Source organism: Leptodactylus fuscus, chromosome 7 (genome assembly GCF_031893055.1).
Source record: "Leptodactylus fuscus isolate aLepFus1 chromosome 7, aLepFus1.hap2, whole genome shotgun sequence".
Classification (NCBI taxonomy): Eukaryota; Metazoa; Chordata; class Amphibia; order Anura; family Leptodactylidae; genus Leptodactylus; species Leptodactylus fuscus.
Genome location: NC_134271.1, coordinates 119,104,228 through 119,122,695, shown reverse-complemented (window position 1 = coordinate 119,122,695; position 18,468 = coordinate 119,104,228). Strand labels below are relative to the sequence as shown.

General features: G+C 42.2%; 1 protein-coding gene across 1 annotated transcript in view; it reads right to left on the bottom strand.

The window, feature by feature from the left end:
* SPRED1 (sprouty related EVH1 domain containing 1) overlaps positions 1-18,468 on the bottom strand; it is a 44,663-nt gene that overhangs the window by 12,061 nt on the left and 14,134 nt on the right. The window contains exons 2-3 of the mRNA XM_075282923.1: positions 8,530-8,704; positions 336-504 (exon numbers count right to left, since the gene is read on the bottom strand). Of these exons, the coding sequence (XP_075139024.1) occupies positions 336-504; positions 8,530-8,704 (344 nt within the window). The remainder of the gene's footprint in view (positions 1-335; positions 505-8,529; positions 8,705-18,468) is intronic.

Here is an 18,468-nt window from a genome sequence, read left to right as displayed (position 1 = left end):
AAACCTAGGTTATTAATATCCAATCCGTGGTAGGGCCAACACTCAGCTGTTCAAAGCAGCAGAGGCACTAGGGTGAGTACTGTGTCCACTTCACAGGTCAATGACAACACACATAGCTTGTGCACAGCTCAGTCCCATTTAAGTGACTGGTACTGAGCTGCAATACCAAGCATAATAACAATGTACACTTTTCCTGATAATGAAGGCTGATCGCCATGGGTTTCAGAAGCCAGATCACTGTTTGCTGGACTGGCTTCATTTCCAAAAAACCCAAAAAATTTTAAGGATAAGGATGTGACTTGTGCTCTCTAAAAATGTCAACAACATGGGGATACCTTGAGTAAGGTCTTCAATGGCACGGCGTATTCCCCTATCAAAAGCTCTAGCGTCTGCTGGACTCTGGAATGTGAGGCCAAACTTCTTGTCTCCAATCCTCCAGTGGTGGAAAGTTGGGGTGACTTTATTGTAGACCAGCTCCCTCTTCAGAACACACTCCAGGACCGCCTAAAGAAAGCAGACAAGTAACTATAGACTACATAACAAAAGATCCATGTCCCATAACACCACAAAATGCCAGTCATGGAGCAGATGACTCAACATTGCTCTGAAAATGAAAACTGCAACAAGGTTCTTTCCACCGCTACCAATTGTGACATGCTATCGATAGGCCATAAATTTTAGGTAGGAAAACCCCTATAAGCCTGACTTTTTCTACCTTCGGAATTCAGCGTCATCATTACATAGACTGTTTATATAGTTTAATCCATTTCTCTGGTCCTGAAACAGTCCAGAAGAATAGATTAGAGTGCGTTCGCATCTGTGTCGTATAAACTGGCCACGTTGGATCTTTTGGCAAATCAATTTTTTTTGGCTTCAAGAGATAAGGGTTTCTATAGCTTTGGACACTTAATCATATAGCAGAGAACATATCCAACAATTCAGTCTCCCAGAGATGACCTCAGGCACTGCAGTGGGGGTACTTGCCTGTACAGATGGTTCTATGAATTAAATACATGTAAATTACCTGTAACCTCTCCGGCATCCATTAGGAAGTTTTTTTGACACTCCATTGGCCATGCACATTAGTCAGCTAAGGCCTCATGCACACAACCAAGTGTGCAGCCCAAGGTTCTTCTGATATTTCATAGGACATGCTATATAAGTATCAGAATGGAATGGAGCCCCGGAACACAAGCTGTAAAAGATTAAACGAATGCGCAAATTGGCTCTGCCAGCGGGCCTCGGACAGAGCTGACTTCACATGCGGGCAGCCATAGAATTACAAGAGCGCACTGCGCATTTTCATGCATTGGAACCAACACGCACGCCGGAAGAAGAAGAAGGTGAAGAGGCAGATGCTGACGAAGATGGAGGCGGCGCTGGAGAGAGTTCTCTGGCAGCATTGGGGACGCCCCCAGTGCTGTTTGAGTACTGTTGCCCGCCCCCAGTGCTATGAGAGAACTCATTTGCATACCAAGAAAAAACGGGATTTCAGGCAAACAGCGGCCCAGAGAAGACAACGAAAGGTAGGAGAAGCATAGCCTGATTTAAGGCTATTGCAACGTGTCAGAAAAAAAAAAAAAAAGTTTGAATGATAGGATCCCTTTAAATGAGTAAACACCCTACTATATAAGGGCTCATTCACACGGAGGAAAATTTTTCTGCCATGTGTTTTTTTGGCGCAGCTGGCTGCAACGGGATGCCAATGCAGTGCATTGCGGCATCCCGCTCCTGACTAGGCCCGAATGATTGGGCCTAAACAGGAGCGTGATTCCAGCCGCAAAATCTGCAGCAAGATAGGTCATATCGCTTCTTTTTTTCGCTACTAGCTACCAGAAAAAGAAAAGCAAGCGGCTCCCATTGAAGTCAATGGGAGCCATTTATGCAGGAGGATTTTGAGGCGGATTCTGCGTCAAAATACGCCTGCTAAAAACTCAGTGTGAACATACTCTAATAGTCTACTCAGCATCTCCGGCCCACAGCTTAGACTACATTTCCAATGTGACTGGTCCTCTTTATGTCTCAAAAGCCATATAAAAATCCGGGAATAGGATGTCACTAATCCTAACGTCAGGCTTAGGAAGCCCCATAACATCATCCCTTTTCTTCTGTTACAAACACTATACCCATGTTTGGAAAAAAATAAGACTTCTAGAAAAGAGAGGAGAAAAAAAAAAAAAGGAGGGGGAGGGGGGTCATTTGGATGTATGGGAAACGACTGATCTAAATACAGCATCAGACAGTAACATACCGCAACAAAATGATTTCACCAGACAGACGTATAATTCACACTAATAGGTAGTCGGGGTATACTTGTCCGCTCAGAGCTGCATCAGCAGGATGCCATGTGGATTTATCCCTGGGTGATACACAGATCAGATGGAGGCAATGCTATGGCTTCCTGTAGACTGGCTGGAGCCCAGAGCAGGAAGGTGACAGTAATAATGCAGGATGTGTGGAGGCAACATGAGGCCTGACCTGACTCTCACTGGCCTCCTGCATACACCAAGCTGCAGCTGGTCCCAGGAGGAGGCCTCTTTGCTGCTCTCAAAAAAAAAAAAAAAAATCGATACCCCTGCTGCTTCTGGAGGTCACATTCCTCTCCTTAACGCTTCTGTATTGCCAGAATACAATCAGGACGCTGTCTCTCTGCATTACCTCTGCGGTCCTCCATCGCCCGCATTCGTTTATCGGCTCCCTATCCCGTACATGTTGTACGTGCTTATCATTCTAGTGACTATCTGCCATCATATAGCCAACTCCTGAATTTATCTCAAAACAACGGCGTAGATTTATTAAGACTGACAATTCATATATAAAAAATTAGATTGTAGAAAGGGATTGTGACAAGTTTATTAAAAAGCGCATGGCTACTAATAAATTCTGGCCAAAAGCTGGTAAATGAAATCCACGTCAGCAATGAGCAAGCTTAATTTGCGCCAAAATTTGCTCCACTTTCCCATTTTTTGGGTTTGGATGTTGGTCACTCTCCGCTAGGTAAGCCATGTGGCAAATGTTTGAGCTAGAAGTGAAATGTTTGGGGGCAATTTTCAACCTTTTAGGGCATAAGCCAATTAATAAATAGATGTGGGTCAACCTATTTCCTTTTTGACTTCCTCATGACCAAAATGTACTTATTGTATCCGTTATACAATAACGGATACAGGAAAATGGCGACGGACATGTGCAGTCGGCACTTTTTCAGGGCGCGTGCACACGGAGTAAACGTGCGCTCATTTTTGCATAATACACGGGTAAAATTCAGACTCCCTTTGACTTCAATGACGTTTTTTACACATGTAAAAAACGCACGTTTTTGCATGTTTTTGACACGTGTAAAAAATGTGATTGAAGTCAATGGGAGTCTGAATTTTACACATGTATTAAGCAAAAATGAGCGCGCATTTACTCAGTGTGTCTTCCTTAAGAAGACGTGACGGGACAAGGAAGAAGCGGCAAGGGAGGCTTACAAGAAGAAGGAGACGCTGGGCATGCCCCCAGTGTTGTGAGAAAACTAATTAGCATATGGACGGAAACCGGGATATCTAAGGAACGGGGTGGCGGAGAAGACATCTAAAGGTAGGGGAAAGGCTATTTTTAAGGCTACTTGGGTTTAGCTTAAAATGGGATTCTAATGATATAATCCCTTTAAGCTTTAGAATGTCTAGTCTAACTTTTGCTGGCTTGGTTCCAGACTAAATATTGGTGCAATGTCCAGGATTTTGGCACACTGTCCGCCTCTAATTCAATGCCAAATTCACCATGTCAACATACCCTAAGATTGTCTAGTCTAGCTTTGCACTGGTTAAGATAGAAAAATAGTAGTCTTGTGAGTTGGTAATTCCATGTTCTTTTTTTTTTTTAAAGTAACTTTCTCCTGGCAACCCCTTCCAAACCAGCAAAACTTGTGCAATCTTTTCCAAATTTATGGTCATGAACTTAAACTTTCAACATGCTAACTGAGCGCTATACAGTTTAAAATGTAGCTTTTAGATTTTTTTGCAATTTCTCTTAGGGCTCGTTCACACGGAGTAAACGCGGTGCGCAATGCGCCGTGTTTACGGGACGTTTGCGCCGTGATTTTGACGGTACATGTTTGCGGTCGCGTTAACGCCGCGCTAACGCGCATTTTCGCGGCGCTAATGCGACCACAAACATGCACCGTGAAAATTGCGGCGCAAACGTCCCGTAAACATGGCACATTGCGTGCCGCGTTTACTCCGTGTGAACGAGCCCTTAGTACTGCACAATCTGACCTTGGGGTGAATAAGCAAGGACCTCCACTCCTGGGAAGATTGTCAGCTATCTTGAATGTTTTCCACATGTGAATAATCTTGCTTACCGATTTCAAATGGTTTGGAAATAGTCTTATAACCCTTCTTAGAATGATTGATCGTGACAATTGTTTCTCTAAGATCATTGCTGATGTCTTTCCGCCCTGGAATTGTGTTGCGCACACCTGAATGCTTCAGACCAGCAAACTGCCAAAACATTTGCTTTTATAGAGGTGGTCACACTTACTGATGATCAATTAAACAAGGACATTTGGTCAGCAGCACCTGGCTGTCACTCATAACACCTATGGAGGCAGTAAGGTTATAACTAATTTTTAACTCACTGCTTCTGCATTTTTACTTCGTTTTTGTTAAATAATGAAACATATTTGAGTTCGTCATGTGTTTTTCATCTGCGCTTGTATTTACCCAATTTTGAGACCTACTAACTATATTTTTAGTAGGCCCTAACCCCCCCCTATAGAATTTAAAGAGGGTGTACTTTGTCGCATGACTGTATATATAATACACCAACCTGTTCAGCTCTTTCTGCCCCATAACAAGGTATCCACAGATTGGACTACATTTTCAATATGACTGGTTTCTTTTAAAGGGGTATTCCCATAACGCTTGTTCTGCAGCCTGCAGGGCTCTGTGCTCTCTTCACTTCCTGGATTTCTCGGCACATTGGTGGGCGGGGTTTAACATGCTCTGCTATCTGCTATGTTTGCAGACAGTAATGAGGGATTGGTTGTAAATGCATTACCACATTATAAAGCTGTTGTGGAAACTGATGTAGCAGAGCTGGATTTGAGTCAGCTTGCATTACATACAGAGGTAACGGACTCCTTATCTCAGCCCTTATCAGCCAAATTCAATTAAACCGGCTGATAAGTGGAAAAGCTGAAGATAGACAGCACAGTAATACCGGAGCTCTCACGTCCCCCCTCCCCTATCTGAGGAGCTCTGTTGCTTGTCAGCCCCTCCCTCCCCCCTGAGAGCAGGCAGCTACATCACTTAGGAAATGAGCAGATAAGTCCAGTGGCCATAGAAATGCAGTGTCAACAATGAAGTGAATAAATTGAATAAATTAAGATAGCGGCCAAACAAAGCAGTTTTGATAAAGCAATGTATTTAGTAAAAGTCTTAAATCCACATAAACTAGCAGTATAAAAAAGATGCTTTTCATGGGACAACCCCTTTAAGGCTTTCCCAACATGCTCATAATCAGATTTACCCACCATACACTAGTGGCCTTCAAGATAATTCCATACAGACTTGGACTATCCAAGAGCTTTATGTATTCTTTGTGTAATTTTTAATGTGCTCAGATGTATCTGGAGTTAACAAAAATGTGGTAATTTATCATTTCCTAATCATCTGTCACATGACAAGAGCTCCGATCAATAATTACTACCAGAATATAAGAGCATTACTTCATCTGATGGGACAGATGACAGGAAGAAGGTTGCAGATTTCAAGGATTTATTCAGCCCACGTGTACTCTGAGGGGCGTCTGGGGAGTGTGGTGGGGGGAGAGACTTTGAGAAGAGGCCAAAGTAAGTGAAACCTGCTTCTTGGATTAACCAGATCAGTGCATTTACTGATGGGAAATCCACAGTGGGACCCAGCTGGTAAAAGCCGCCTCTCCAGCCAGTCTCATAAAATCCTGCTCTCCCACAGACTATGCTGATAATCAATATGTCCACTGTACATCTGCAAAGAGCAGAACTGAGCTGAGCGGGGCAGACGTCTCCTGCTATTCCTGTAACCTATTCAAAACATGCAGTAAAACGGCCCATCGGTCCCACACCTCCATGTCCTGCAAGCGTATCCAATAAGTAAGGCTGATTTTGTAGGGAAATGTATTAAAAATTAACATCTTCAAACATTGGAATTTTCTACGTAAAGCTGGCTATGGAGATGAAATAGGTGCTGGCAGATCTAGACTGAGTGGGATCTGTTGACCTCTGGGAACCCCAGGGATCTGGAGAGGAAGCTACAGCCCCAGTTTAGTGCAACATTCCCATCAGTGCTATAGGGGAAATCGTGAATTGGACAAACTGAGGTCCATATATTCTCTGGTCTGGTTGGACTGATCTAAAAGAGATGGCATAACCCAGTGAGATAGGAATAACCATTTAACTAAATGGCCATCTATGTAATATGTGCACAACATGCAGCTTTTCGATGCACCCCCATCAAAGGCTGGGTTCACATCTGCGTTGTTTTCGTCTGCTCTTCTATTCCATTGTAGGAACAGACTAACGGACAAAAGACCGATCCTTTAAACCAGGGGTCCTCAAACTTTTTAAACAGTGGGCTGGAGGCAGAGCAGGTCGCACAGACATCGGGAGCGCTGCCCTCCGATAGGTAAAGTGAAGTGCGCTGCATGGCCTGGCCCGAGCTCCCCAGGAGCTCCATTATAAATGCACGCCTGCCGGCGTTGTCGGCGGGGCCAGACAGAAGTGCTTGGCGGGCCGCATGTGGCCCGCGGGCTGCAGTTTGAGGACCCCTGCTTTAAACAATGAACAACAATGGTTCCAGAAGCGATGCCATTGACTATAATGGAGTCCCATCCGGTATCTGTTATTTTCAATGTCATACGGAGGATGAAAAAGTCTTGCATGCAGGACTTTTTAGACCTGCAATTTTAGATGGACTCTGCGGTTAACCCCTAAATTTTGCGTCCTGGTTGATCCACCTCTCCCTTTGTTTTGTGCTGTATGTTATGTATCATACTCAGACCCTTTTTACATACAGTGCCATGGAACTAATGGATATTTAATATAAATATGCAAGCATCATGTAAATCCCAGAATAACGTAGCATGGAATAGGATTTCCAGTAACAAATCTCTAAGCAGGGCCAAAGGGGTTTATGTGCTCTTTAGACCCATTTCATTCTGGAAAGAATTGGCGACACCAGATCATGGACTTCACTGATAATATTCTTATATGTATGATTCTGAAAAGCAACATATCAGAATCTCTTCTTTTAGCATAGCTACGTGTGGGTTACTTTCAAACTTTTTTTCCAATGACCCCTCTCTTGTTGATGGCATGGTCTTGGACCCGTACTGTTCACATTCAAGGGTTTTCACCCATATCCTAAACGTGACCAACAAAGCCCTTTGGATCTCAGCCGAAATCTCACGGCACACTGGACCAGGCATGTCTGGAGTGAGCTGATTCATACAGGATCTCGTAGCTTTCATCCACTACCAGTCTGTCTCCTACAGAATTATTACCTCTGCCGGAGACAGAGGAGACAACTACTTGGTAACAGGCATGGTGACCAAGAACCACGGGCACACGTTTTCTTGGAGTTAAGTAAGACGCTCGTCACCAGAAGCCATCTACTGTAGTCAAAGCAATAATCCGCATGTAATGGAGCAAGCATATCATCCATGGGGTAAGCCCTTGTTTCTCCTCCCTGTACAACTGCATTAAGGAGAACATTGAACAGAGCAATGGTCAAGATGGTTCTGCCACTTTGTCCAACGTATAGATGGCAGTCGGAAACATCTATGCACAACTTCCTGGCCAGTTCCATAGACATCAAGGTTTAGAATGTTCACATATATATTACGTTGTTCTTAATGTATGGGAATGCCCTTAAAGGGATTTTGCAGAATTGGAAAACATGGTTGCTTTCTTCTTCTTCTCAGGAAGTGACATCATGTTTGTAGGTCACATGGCTATGTTACAGCACAGTCCCATTAAAAGGAATGAGCCGGAACAGCAGTATGGCTGTGTGACCAACAGATGTGATGTCACTTCTCGAGAAACAGAAATCATGTGGATATAAAAACGTGATGTCATGTTTTCTAATCCTATATAACCCCCTCTAAAGGAGTTTCCAGGTTTAGGGAAATAAATCTGCTTTCTTCTAAAAACAGTGCCATACCTGTTTACAGGCTGTTTATGATATTGTAGCTCTGCCTTATTCACATCAAAATACCGGATACATGGAACTGCTTATAGACAAAAGCGGCCATGTTTTTCTAATCCTGGAAACCCCTTCTCCCATAACCTCAGAATACTGAAATACATGTGTAAAAACTCCAAACAGAGCTGAACGCATAAAAGAATATACAGACATGGGTAAAAAGAGATGTGAATAGCAAAATAAAAATCGGGATTGATACTATTATAGAGCAACACAAAGTAAAGTGACAAATATAGAATTATTAAATAGTGAAGGGCAAGTGCGTCACAACGAGTGGTGCGGCACTTTGCACTTCCTCTCTTACCGCTTTATCTCGGAGTCTCTCTCCATGGACAAGAAAGTCGGCGCTACTGTTATCCTCAGGGTGGGTAGATTTGTACACGGTGACAAAGCTGAGTCCCCCTCCTGCAAGCGGCAACCACCCGCCACTTGAGTCATCCCGTGTCATCACCACAGCTCGTACACGTGCATAACTGTCACTGCAAGAGACAAAAAATAAAATATTAGAGCCAAAAGGTCATATAGAAAAGCAATCTGCAATGAAGAAAAGCTGGTGAGTATAATGCACATGGCCACGTTTAACTAAAACTAATTCACCTTATAGTGATTAAGCTAAATATATTAAGAAGTACTCAGGTTAAAAAAAAAAAAAAAGTTATATGCTCCGCTCTGAAGCGCTAACCTCCTCTCTACTCCTCTAATGCGCGCAGCTTTTCCTTTAAAGGGATCCTATCATTAAAACTCAAATTTTTGTCCCTAACACGTAGGAACATTAGATGCCTTCTCTGGGCCGCCGTTCGGTATAAATCCCAGTTTTCTTCGGTATGCAAATGAGTTCTCTTGCAGCACTGGGGGCAGGCCCCAGCGCTCAAACTGCACTGGGGGCATCCCCAATGCTGCGAGAGAACTCTCCAGCGCCGCCTCCATCTTCTTCAGGAACGGCCTCTCTTCGCGTCTTCTTCCGGCGCTGGCTTCAAATTTCTAGGCCTTGGGCAGCCGACTGTGCATGCCTGCCAGCCACTAGAGAATGGCCGTTTACAGTACCATGTAAGCGGACATTTTCTTGTGGCCAGCGGGCATGGCAGTCGACTTTGCCCTAGGCCTAGATGTTTGAAGCCAGCGCCGGAAGAAGACGCGAAGAGAGGCCGTTCTTGAAGAAGTTGGAGGCGGCGTTGAAGAGTTCTCCTGTAGCATTGGGGATGGCCCAAGTGCTGTTTGAGCGCTTGGGCCCGCCCTCAGTGCTGCGTGATAACTAATTTGCATACCAACGAAAACCGGGATTTATACCGAATGGCGGGTCAGGGAAGACATCTAAAGGTAGGAGAAGAATAACCTTTCTTAAGGCTATTCCTATGTGTTAGGGACAAAAAAATTGAGTTTTAATGATAGGATCCCTTTAAGAACAAGGTCATACTCTCAATGCAATACTTGGACTTATACTGTAGTTTGACCTCCAGGGTGCATCAGAGAAGAGATAAGTGCTCTGGAAGAGAGCACATAACTTCTCAATACAGAAGTCAGTAAATTAATGAACTCAGTGATAATATACTAGAGATACTCTTTAATATGGAAGTCTCCCTGCTAATTCGGTCTTAGGAACCCACATCCATAAATTTTCCCTGCAGTGGTATCACATGGACAGTCCAAGTCCACTATAGCTCACAAGAGGAGGACAAGGTTGGACAGACTGGGATTGACAAAGTGCACACAATGGAACTATGTAAAATTGGTTGACAAATTTTCTCAAATAAGGCATTTTTTTTGTTTTTTTTTTAAAAGATATACCATATTTTACAATAACTTGGCTAGAAGGAACCAATGACTGACTGTAATACATGGAGTGATGAGCAGCAAATTCTTTGCTTCTGCTCACTTGGAACATATCAAACGCAACTTCTTTAGATACATTTACCTTAAACCATTCTTACCATTTGTTTGAGACGTGAAACAGAACACTTACATTTCATAGAGATGATAATGCTAGTCTATGAAGCCATTTAAGGCATAGCAATCCCCATTTGCTAGTCACGATAAGACACTGATGATGCAACATTCCATCAAGACAACTTTCCAGACAAATAGAAGATGAATATTTATTCTCTAAAACAAGTCAATCGTAAATTGTAGTCACTAACAATGTGTCCCGGAAATACATGAACTCATCCAAATGAAATCATCCCCCTCCAATAAAACAGATCTGTCGCTACCAAAAATACCATTTATATGAACAATAAACCAAGTAATGTGTTCACTTCACAAACTCTGTGACATCAGACTTGTGCAATTCTCAAAGTTCATGGCTGCAACAATCTAAAAAGGATCCAAAATAATTCGCAAATTCATATGCAAGGCTAGATTCTCATCTGCGTCAGACTCTCCATTGGAGACTCTGCCGGCGGAAAAAAAGTCCTGAACATAGGGCTCTTCTCTCAGCTGGTTTCAGTATAAAAATGGCAGAAACCAGGCAGGCCCCATTATAGTCTATGGGGTAACCAGTGGACCCAAAGACAGATAGACCAATGCAAGTGTCATACACTACCTAAAAAAAGTTTAGCTTAGTAAAAGTTGTCCATACACATTAGATTAGTTGGTGGGGATGGTCTAATGCTATAGGGCCTCCCAACTAGCTCCCAATGGCTGTCTGAACCATAGGTAGGTACCAAACCTCTTTACTTTAACCCATCCTTGGTCACCAGTTTTTAATTTATCTGGGATAACCACCTTAAGAATCTAATGGCTTACCTGCCTCTCTTTTTTTGCTGAAACTATGTTCGGAAGTTGTGGGGGATAGAGATTGGCTGAACAAGTGGTCAACCTACCACTATCTTCTGTGAACGTCTGGCTTAAGACCTTGTGTTATAGCTACAATCCTCAATTTTTGAAGGAGCTTTCAACAATGGGGACAGCCATGACAATAATTAATAGGTGACATCTGCACTTCCCTAAGGGAAACCCTAAAACACCATCTATCAGACGTAGCTGAAGAAGGGAAATGAGAAATGCTTTTGGACTAAAGCAAGAATATTTGAGAGTATTTACACAAAGAGGGTTTATACAGTTACAAGTGCCTGGTGGAATTTTTACAGCAATGTGGATATTCTTCAAAAGAATAACAGCAAAATCTGTCCCAGCAGTGGCTCAGTGGCCATAGTCCTCATAGTCAAATACACGAGAAACAAAGAAAACTCAAGATCCTGGACTGGTACTTGTTAATTCCCCTTCTGCTCTAGAGCTGATGCTCTGATGGCCCAGGCATGTGCATTCGGCTCTGCCCGAGGCCTAGAAGATTGAAACGGAAGAAGACACAGGGAGAGGCCGTTACAGAAGAAGATGGAGATGCTTCTTGAGATTCCCCTCGCAGCATTGGGGACACCCCCAGTGCTGTTTGTTAGCTGGGGCCCGCCCCCAGTGCTGCGAGGGAGCTCATTTGCATACCGAAGAAAACCAGAATTTCTACCAAACAGCAGCACGGAGAGACATCAAAAGGTAGGAGAAGAATAGCCTTTCTTAAGGCTATTCCTACGTTTTAGGGAGAAAAAAAAGGGTATGCAATGATAGGATCCCTTTAAGGGGATGGATATCAGACCTTCACCAATCTGATGTTGATGATCTACCCTAAAAATTGATCATCAATATCTTCACCCTGGACAAACCATTTAAATTCAGGTCACGAGAGTCCAACATTACTGCACAAAGGTAAAATGAAGACAAATTCTGAACTCCTACAAAGTATGTTTCCTGAATGGACTGGATGCACAGAATTCCCACTTAAGTATGTGAACCTTAGTTTGTGCACATGTTAAACTCATAGAGCATGTTGTGGCGCTTGTCTGTCGGCATACGGCAGCAGGGATATCTCATATCCTAAGTCTTGTTTATGCCCATGGCTTTACATCAATATTGTGAAAGGTGCCAGTGTTTGACAGTCTATTTCCTTCAATTATGCTGCGTGCACTTTTCTCGCAGGATGGCTGAATGGCAAGCTCTGTGCATCCTTGTCTCATTCACTTACAGCCCGGAGCTAGGAAACATTACATAACTGTGTCAGATGCACGCTTAAAGGGCCACCAATCCCTCCGCATAACATGTGCTTAGCTGAGCAAGAGCAGAGACTAGTAAAATGGGGCATGAACATTACTAGACACTGGAGGTTACCAACTACGGTCTCCAGACGATGATCTTTACAAGTGAAACCTTTAGGAGTCCATATGGTTATTTAGTCTCCAAATACCCGCAGGTTCCGTTCTCACTAGTCCTATACTTCTCTCATCTAATATTTTATACATCAAGAACAAGAATGAGGAAACAGAAGGGACAATATCTTAATGAGAAGATCTAGTGGCAATTTTGGTGACAAAACAAATAGCAGAACAAAAAAAAGTATACTAAAGCTTACACATTAGCTTAACGTTAACTGAACCTGACGATTTTGGTGGGACCAGTAGACCATCTCCCAATGGCAGATGTCCAGGAACAGGAGGGTCAGGCAGGTTGAACCAACCTTTTTATACAGGGCCGCCACCACGTGTCTGCCAGCTTCTCTTCCCATTCAGGACAAATATAAGCTCGATTGAGCCAAGCATGTATATATGGGGGATAATAGAAAAAAGGAAGAGTGGGTGGTCATCCGAATTCCATAGGCACACCATCGCATTACATTTCCCATACAAGAAATGGATAGAGCAACTGTGTCTATAATATACGCCGTATACCATCTCTATATGCCCCTGATTTCACACAAAACCCAATAGAAAAAAATTGTATCATGCTCTATCAAATTGCAAAGTTTAAGCATTACTTTGAGATAAGAAAACCTAATTAACAGTGTTTTAGGGAGTTATAGTGTCTTTATGTACATGGAACATTTGCTATATATTCTACACACTATTTGAAGAGAGGTATTGGGACACCTACAGAAGCTTCTAAAGAGGACCTTTCATGTCCCTAGAGATGGGCTGTATTATATACCGCTAGAAAGCTCTGGATTCAACGCACCATCAGCTTTGCCAGTATGCATCTGGGTGTCAGAGACATCGGTGCCATTAGTCTCTGCACCAATATCCCTCCACTGTCAGAAAGACACGCCTTACCGCTCAGAATCCTCAGGCTACTTTTACATCTGCACCGAAATCTCCTTCATAATGTCCCCCTTTTTCCTCCACCATTTTCATTTTTAAAATGACGGATATCGAACGGATATAGTCCATGAGGTCCACTACTGCTATTATAGCACTCCATCTATCCATAGGAGCAGATCAATGGAAAGGCGATGGAAGTGTGAACCTATCGTGATATGTCTGTCCTCCATATACATGTGCCATTATCCAAATGAAGCAACCCCAGTTGTCTTCTAGTGATCTGTATGGTTTCCATACACAAGAAAATTGTCAGCCAAACTAGGTGTCATGTAACAGAATCATTGACCAACATGCTTGATCCTTTTCTTCTTGGGGAGATAAGCCATCATTGGGAGGTGTCTGGCAGTGGCTTATCCCCCTCTTCCTATTGAAAACAAATATATAAGGATCATCAAGTGAAATAGCAATCCACCATATACTCAGCAATCTAATGTGTATATATGACTGCCAGCTAAACTTGTCCAACTTCAACGGGGTAGACAAACTGTATGTTTGGAAGCTTCTTATGCCCCAATGACAGATAGTGTGTTAAATAAAAATCAGACAGTTGGATTTCCCTGCCCGATACTTTTTCTGTAACTTTTTGTTCCGTGGCAGTCCACATACATTGCTCGGCCAAACATTTACATCAAGAAAGATAGGCGTCAGCCAAACAAGTATGTAAAATATATAGTTGCTTTGCTTAACTTTCAGAGCTGGTTTTTATCTGCACCCAAGACAATATTTTGGATATCCCATGTACTAACATAAGGCTAAGGCTCATGTTGTAAAATGTTGTGGGTTTTTTTTGACCCAAAGTCAAGAATGGGGAATGTATAGGAAGTCCTTGTACATTTCCCTTCTGATAATTCCCACTCCTTCCTTTGTCTCAAAAAAGGCAACAAAATTTAAAAAAAAAAAAAAATCACACAGCTTAATCTTAAACCGTTTCATCACCGAATTACAAAAAAAAAAATATAAAAACAATTCATCAGTTTGGATAAAAATAAGAAAAAATGGATAAGGAATTATTGATCTGTTTGGAAGCGTAAAACACATACGTCTGGACATCTAGCACCAAAGGGGTTAATGCTGTCTTTTTTTTTCCCCTTAAGCAAAGTTGCATGTCTTTCTTCTATTACATAAAACAAACAACAGGAAGTTTTTTCTCCCATTTACTTTCTTCGGTCTGTTTTCAAACCCCTCAGGCAAATGGTTAACCTATTTCTTCATAACCAGTTCCCGCCTACCACCAGCTTTCTATCAACACCAGGGATTTCTTTCATGGCAAAGGAGCGTAAAAGCTGAGGTGGGGGTGCAAACCGGATGGTGGAGAAAAGAGCGAGAGGGCGAGAGCAGTGGAAGAAGAAAGAGGAGGGAGAACCCAGAGTAACGATAAACCAAATCCACTGGGAAGCCATAACACGTCAAAAATATGTTAACTATGAACACTAAGCAATGTGTAACATGCGGGAGACACATCTGGGAAGAACAAACACCAAAGTCTCCCCTTCCAAAATATTCCTGCGATCACTTGATATTACGCACTGTGTTGTCTGAATCACATCTGCTGCTGAACTGCAGAAAGTTTCCATTCCATACTTTAGTATCACCAGACCAAAACATCAGCTAAGCTCTGTTCACATGTGCGTTATGAGCCTCCTTAAAGATTCTGTCTCAAGAATTTTGTAAAGTTTCAAAACCCAATGAACTCCATTATAAGTCAATCTTGGTCAATGGGAACCAGTGGATTCAGCTCACCATCATTTTTTACTTTTTAGCTCATATGTCGGACCATAAAACCAGAAATGACAATGCAAATGTGAACTCAGCCCATCTGCTATGAAGTGTAGATACCCTCCATATCAACTTAAACCATCAACACGAAATTACAGAATAAAACCATGGTTCAATGACAGAGGGGAGTTCACATTGGATCCAACATTCACATACAGTAGATCATTCACATTCTGCCTAAGGAAACCACTTTTTTAATGTTTGCAGCTTTTTTTTGCTCTTAGGCATAGCATGCCCTATTTTCTGTGGTTCTGTACAATTCAATTCAGCAAGAAAAAACATAGAAACAAGTAAGTTAATCAATCTCAATAGTGTGGGGTGAAAACAGAAGCTGGTCTCTCCCGCAGTATTGGGCTTAGGTTCCTTGGGCCCACCAGATAAAATTATTCTGAGGGACCATACTTCAACGAGCTCTAGAAAATAATCCATAGTACCCTTCAATTTTGGATGTCTTCTACTGGGCCATTATTGTGTTAAGAGCCTGGGCCCATCCAAGGATCCTCTGGGGGGCCAGTGTGACACTGTTCTCCCCATGTTATTTCTGGAGGAATTTATGTCTAGGTATAAATTTCTCATGCAGTGGTATCTTTAGCATTTCACACCAGCTATTTATATGTAAGGGTAGGCTATGTCCACCAGAATAGAGAGGAAACACCCTTTATGATGCCTATATGCCCTACGACCCACAGGACAAGACTACCCTATTAAATAGAATCTGTCGGCAGTGTTGACCCTGTAAAACCTTTTAACGCTCATGGCGTCCTTTTTAAGCACTCTGAATGGAGAGTTGTAGTCACAGCATGACCGAGAAGAACCCTAATTCTCAAGTTCCCATGGTCCTCTGAAACTGGGTGTAGATGTATGACTATATACAATGTGTATGACTATATACTATATACGATATGATGCAAAACCAACATTATAACCTGAAGGAGAATCAGGTGATGATATCCAGGAGATGTAAACAGGAAATGAAGCCAAAGGAACACACAACCGAAACCAAAATTGACATCAGATTTACTAGTTATCATGGGTGGTCCTGCCTCCAAGACTTGTCCAATCATTGAAATAAAGGGATTGTGGCATTCTGCCTCTTCAATCCTCACGAACAATCTACTGCCATACTTGGCTTTCAAAGGGACATGTGACTCAGCAGAGCGCAACTACACCACTGTTCCAAAAATTGGTGGAACACACCACCTACAACAGTTTTCGATACATTTCTTAGACCAACCACAAGTATTTGTTTTTTCAATTGTATTTTTTCAATTTTGTATTTTTTGTTCAATTACAGCCCTACAGAGATTTCTTAACCAATCGCATGTTTTGGAAAACCCATGAAGTGTCTAAAGCCATATTATTATACTAAACTGTAATATGTATTACCCTATACACTGCCCAGTCTAAATACCTCTTAAAAGTTATGGACACCTTTAAATAATTTTCTACTGAAATGCATATTTTAGGCTGAAATAATTTTGGTAACAGTTTTTTCTTAAAGATTTTGCAGCATTTGGCTTTTTTCTGTTTACATGTATTACAATACTCAGAAAGCCGCAGAAAGTTGTTCTGTGCTAAATCCACCAATGTCTCTTATGGCTCGATCTCTATCCATTCTTAAGCAATCATCTAATCCGACTTATGAGACAATCAAAACTTGGACATCTGGAGATCAAGATTTCAGAAAGTAAGTGCAATGGAGCAAACTGTGAACGGCTTTCTGCAGCTTGCTATGTATTGTAACACATGCAAGCTGCAGAAGCCAAATGCTGCATTAATATAAAAAAAATTGGTTTAAAATGCATGCCTTGCCAGGTCTTAAAAGTTTGTAAAGAGCAGAATAATAGGCTTCTGTCACACAAATGTCCCTATTTACCTTCCAAACGGACTTATTGCAAGTGCTCATTACACTAGGTGCTAAAAACCATCTCAACAAAACATACACTATTGCCTATTGCATAGTGATAAATTACCATGCCAGGTTTCCAGCGGGCTACTAGCTACATATATTATATCCATATATTGCAGGTAGGCTTTATAATAATCAGATATTTAATAGCCAACATGGTGGTAAAAGGGAGAACAACAAGAAGAAACCTGGTGACCTCTATCAGATTGTGAAGTTACCATCCAATTAGCCGGCCCCTGACACACCAAGCTAGGTTTGGCTGCTTTCCCTAGTCTTTACAGCTGGAGAATGTTCCATTTGACTACTTATGGGGATGAGCAATAGTATTGCTCCATGTGCAGTCAGGATGTACATAGCAAGTGTAAAAAAACATGTTGAGTACAACTAAGTATCATAAAGAGTCATGTACATGCTTCATCATCACCTGAGGAATAAGCAGTTGCCAGTGGTGTCTAGTGGAAGCTTGTTTCCCTTTAAAGGGATTCTATAATTGGTTTTAGTGATATTTATATAAGCATATATTTGCAGAGCCTTTAGAAAGGCTATTCCAGACATACCTTTTATTTATTAATCCTCCCAGCCGTTTTTGAATTAGCCCGCTTTTATTGATATGCGAATTAGCCTCCATGGAGCACCGAAAGTTCACTGAGCACTGTCTGATGTGTGTACACAGGGGGAGGTGAGAACAGGGAAGGTGATGGGTTATCATCATTAGCAGCCTCCCTGCTCTCACCTTTCCTTGTTTACACACAGCGCTCAGTGAACTTCCTGAGTACGCCTTGGAGGCTAATTAGCATGTCAGTAAAACCGGGCTAATTCATAAGCAACTGGGAGGATTAATAAATAAAAGATATGTCTGGAATAGCCTTTATAAAGTCTATGCAAATATATGCTTAGTTAAAAATCACTATAGCCAGTAATAGAATCCCTTTAACCATAAAACCAAAACACTTGCATGCTTGGACAAAGATGGGGGAGTCGGGAGCAATAGCTGACAGCTGTACGAGTTATTAAAAGGTGCATGGCCAGCTTTAGGCTCCGTTCTCACGGAGTAACGCGCTCTACACATTGAAATCAATGGGAGGCTTTGTAACCCATTGATTTCAATGCGTTACGCGCGTAAACTGGCACCCATTGAAATCAATGGGATCTGTTTTGAAGCACCACGCTCTGACATGTCTATACGTGTCTAAAAGAGCGGCGCGTTACTCCGTGAGAAAGGAGCCTGCTAATGTCATGGCAGATGCATGTAGACCAAACCTCGACCACTTGTGGTGTCCTGTGACCACATGACTACCTAGGTAAATATTTTCATTCACCTGCAATCGATGGCCACCACATGCAGGCGGGGTTTGGGAATGAGATTGCAAATTGCATGTCTTGGTTACACAACCATAAATGATCAAAATAATTGGATCGA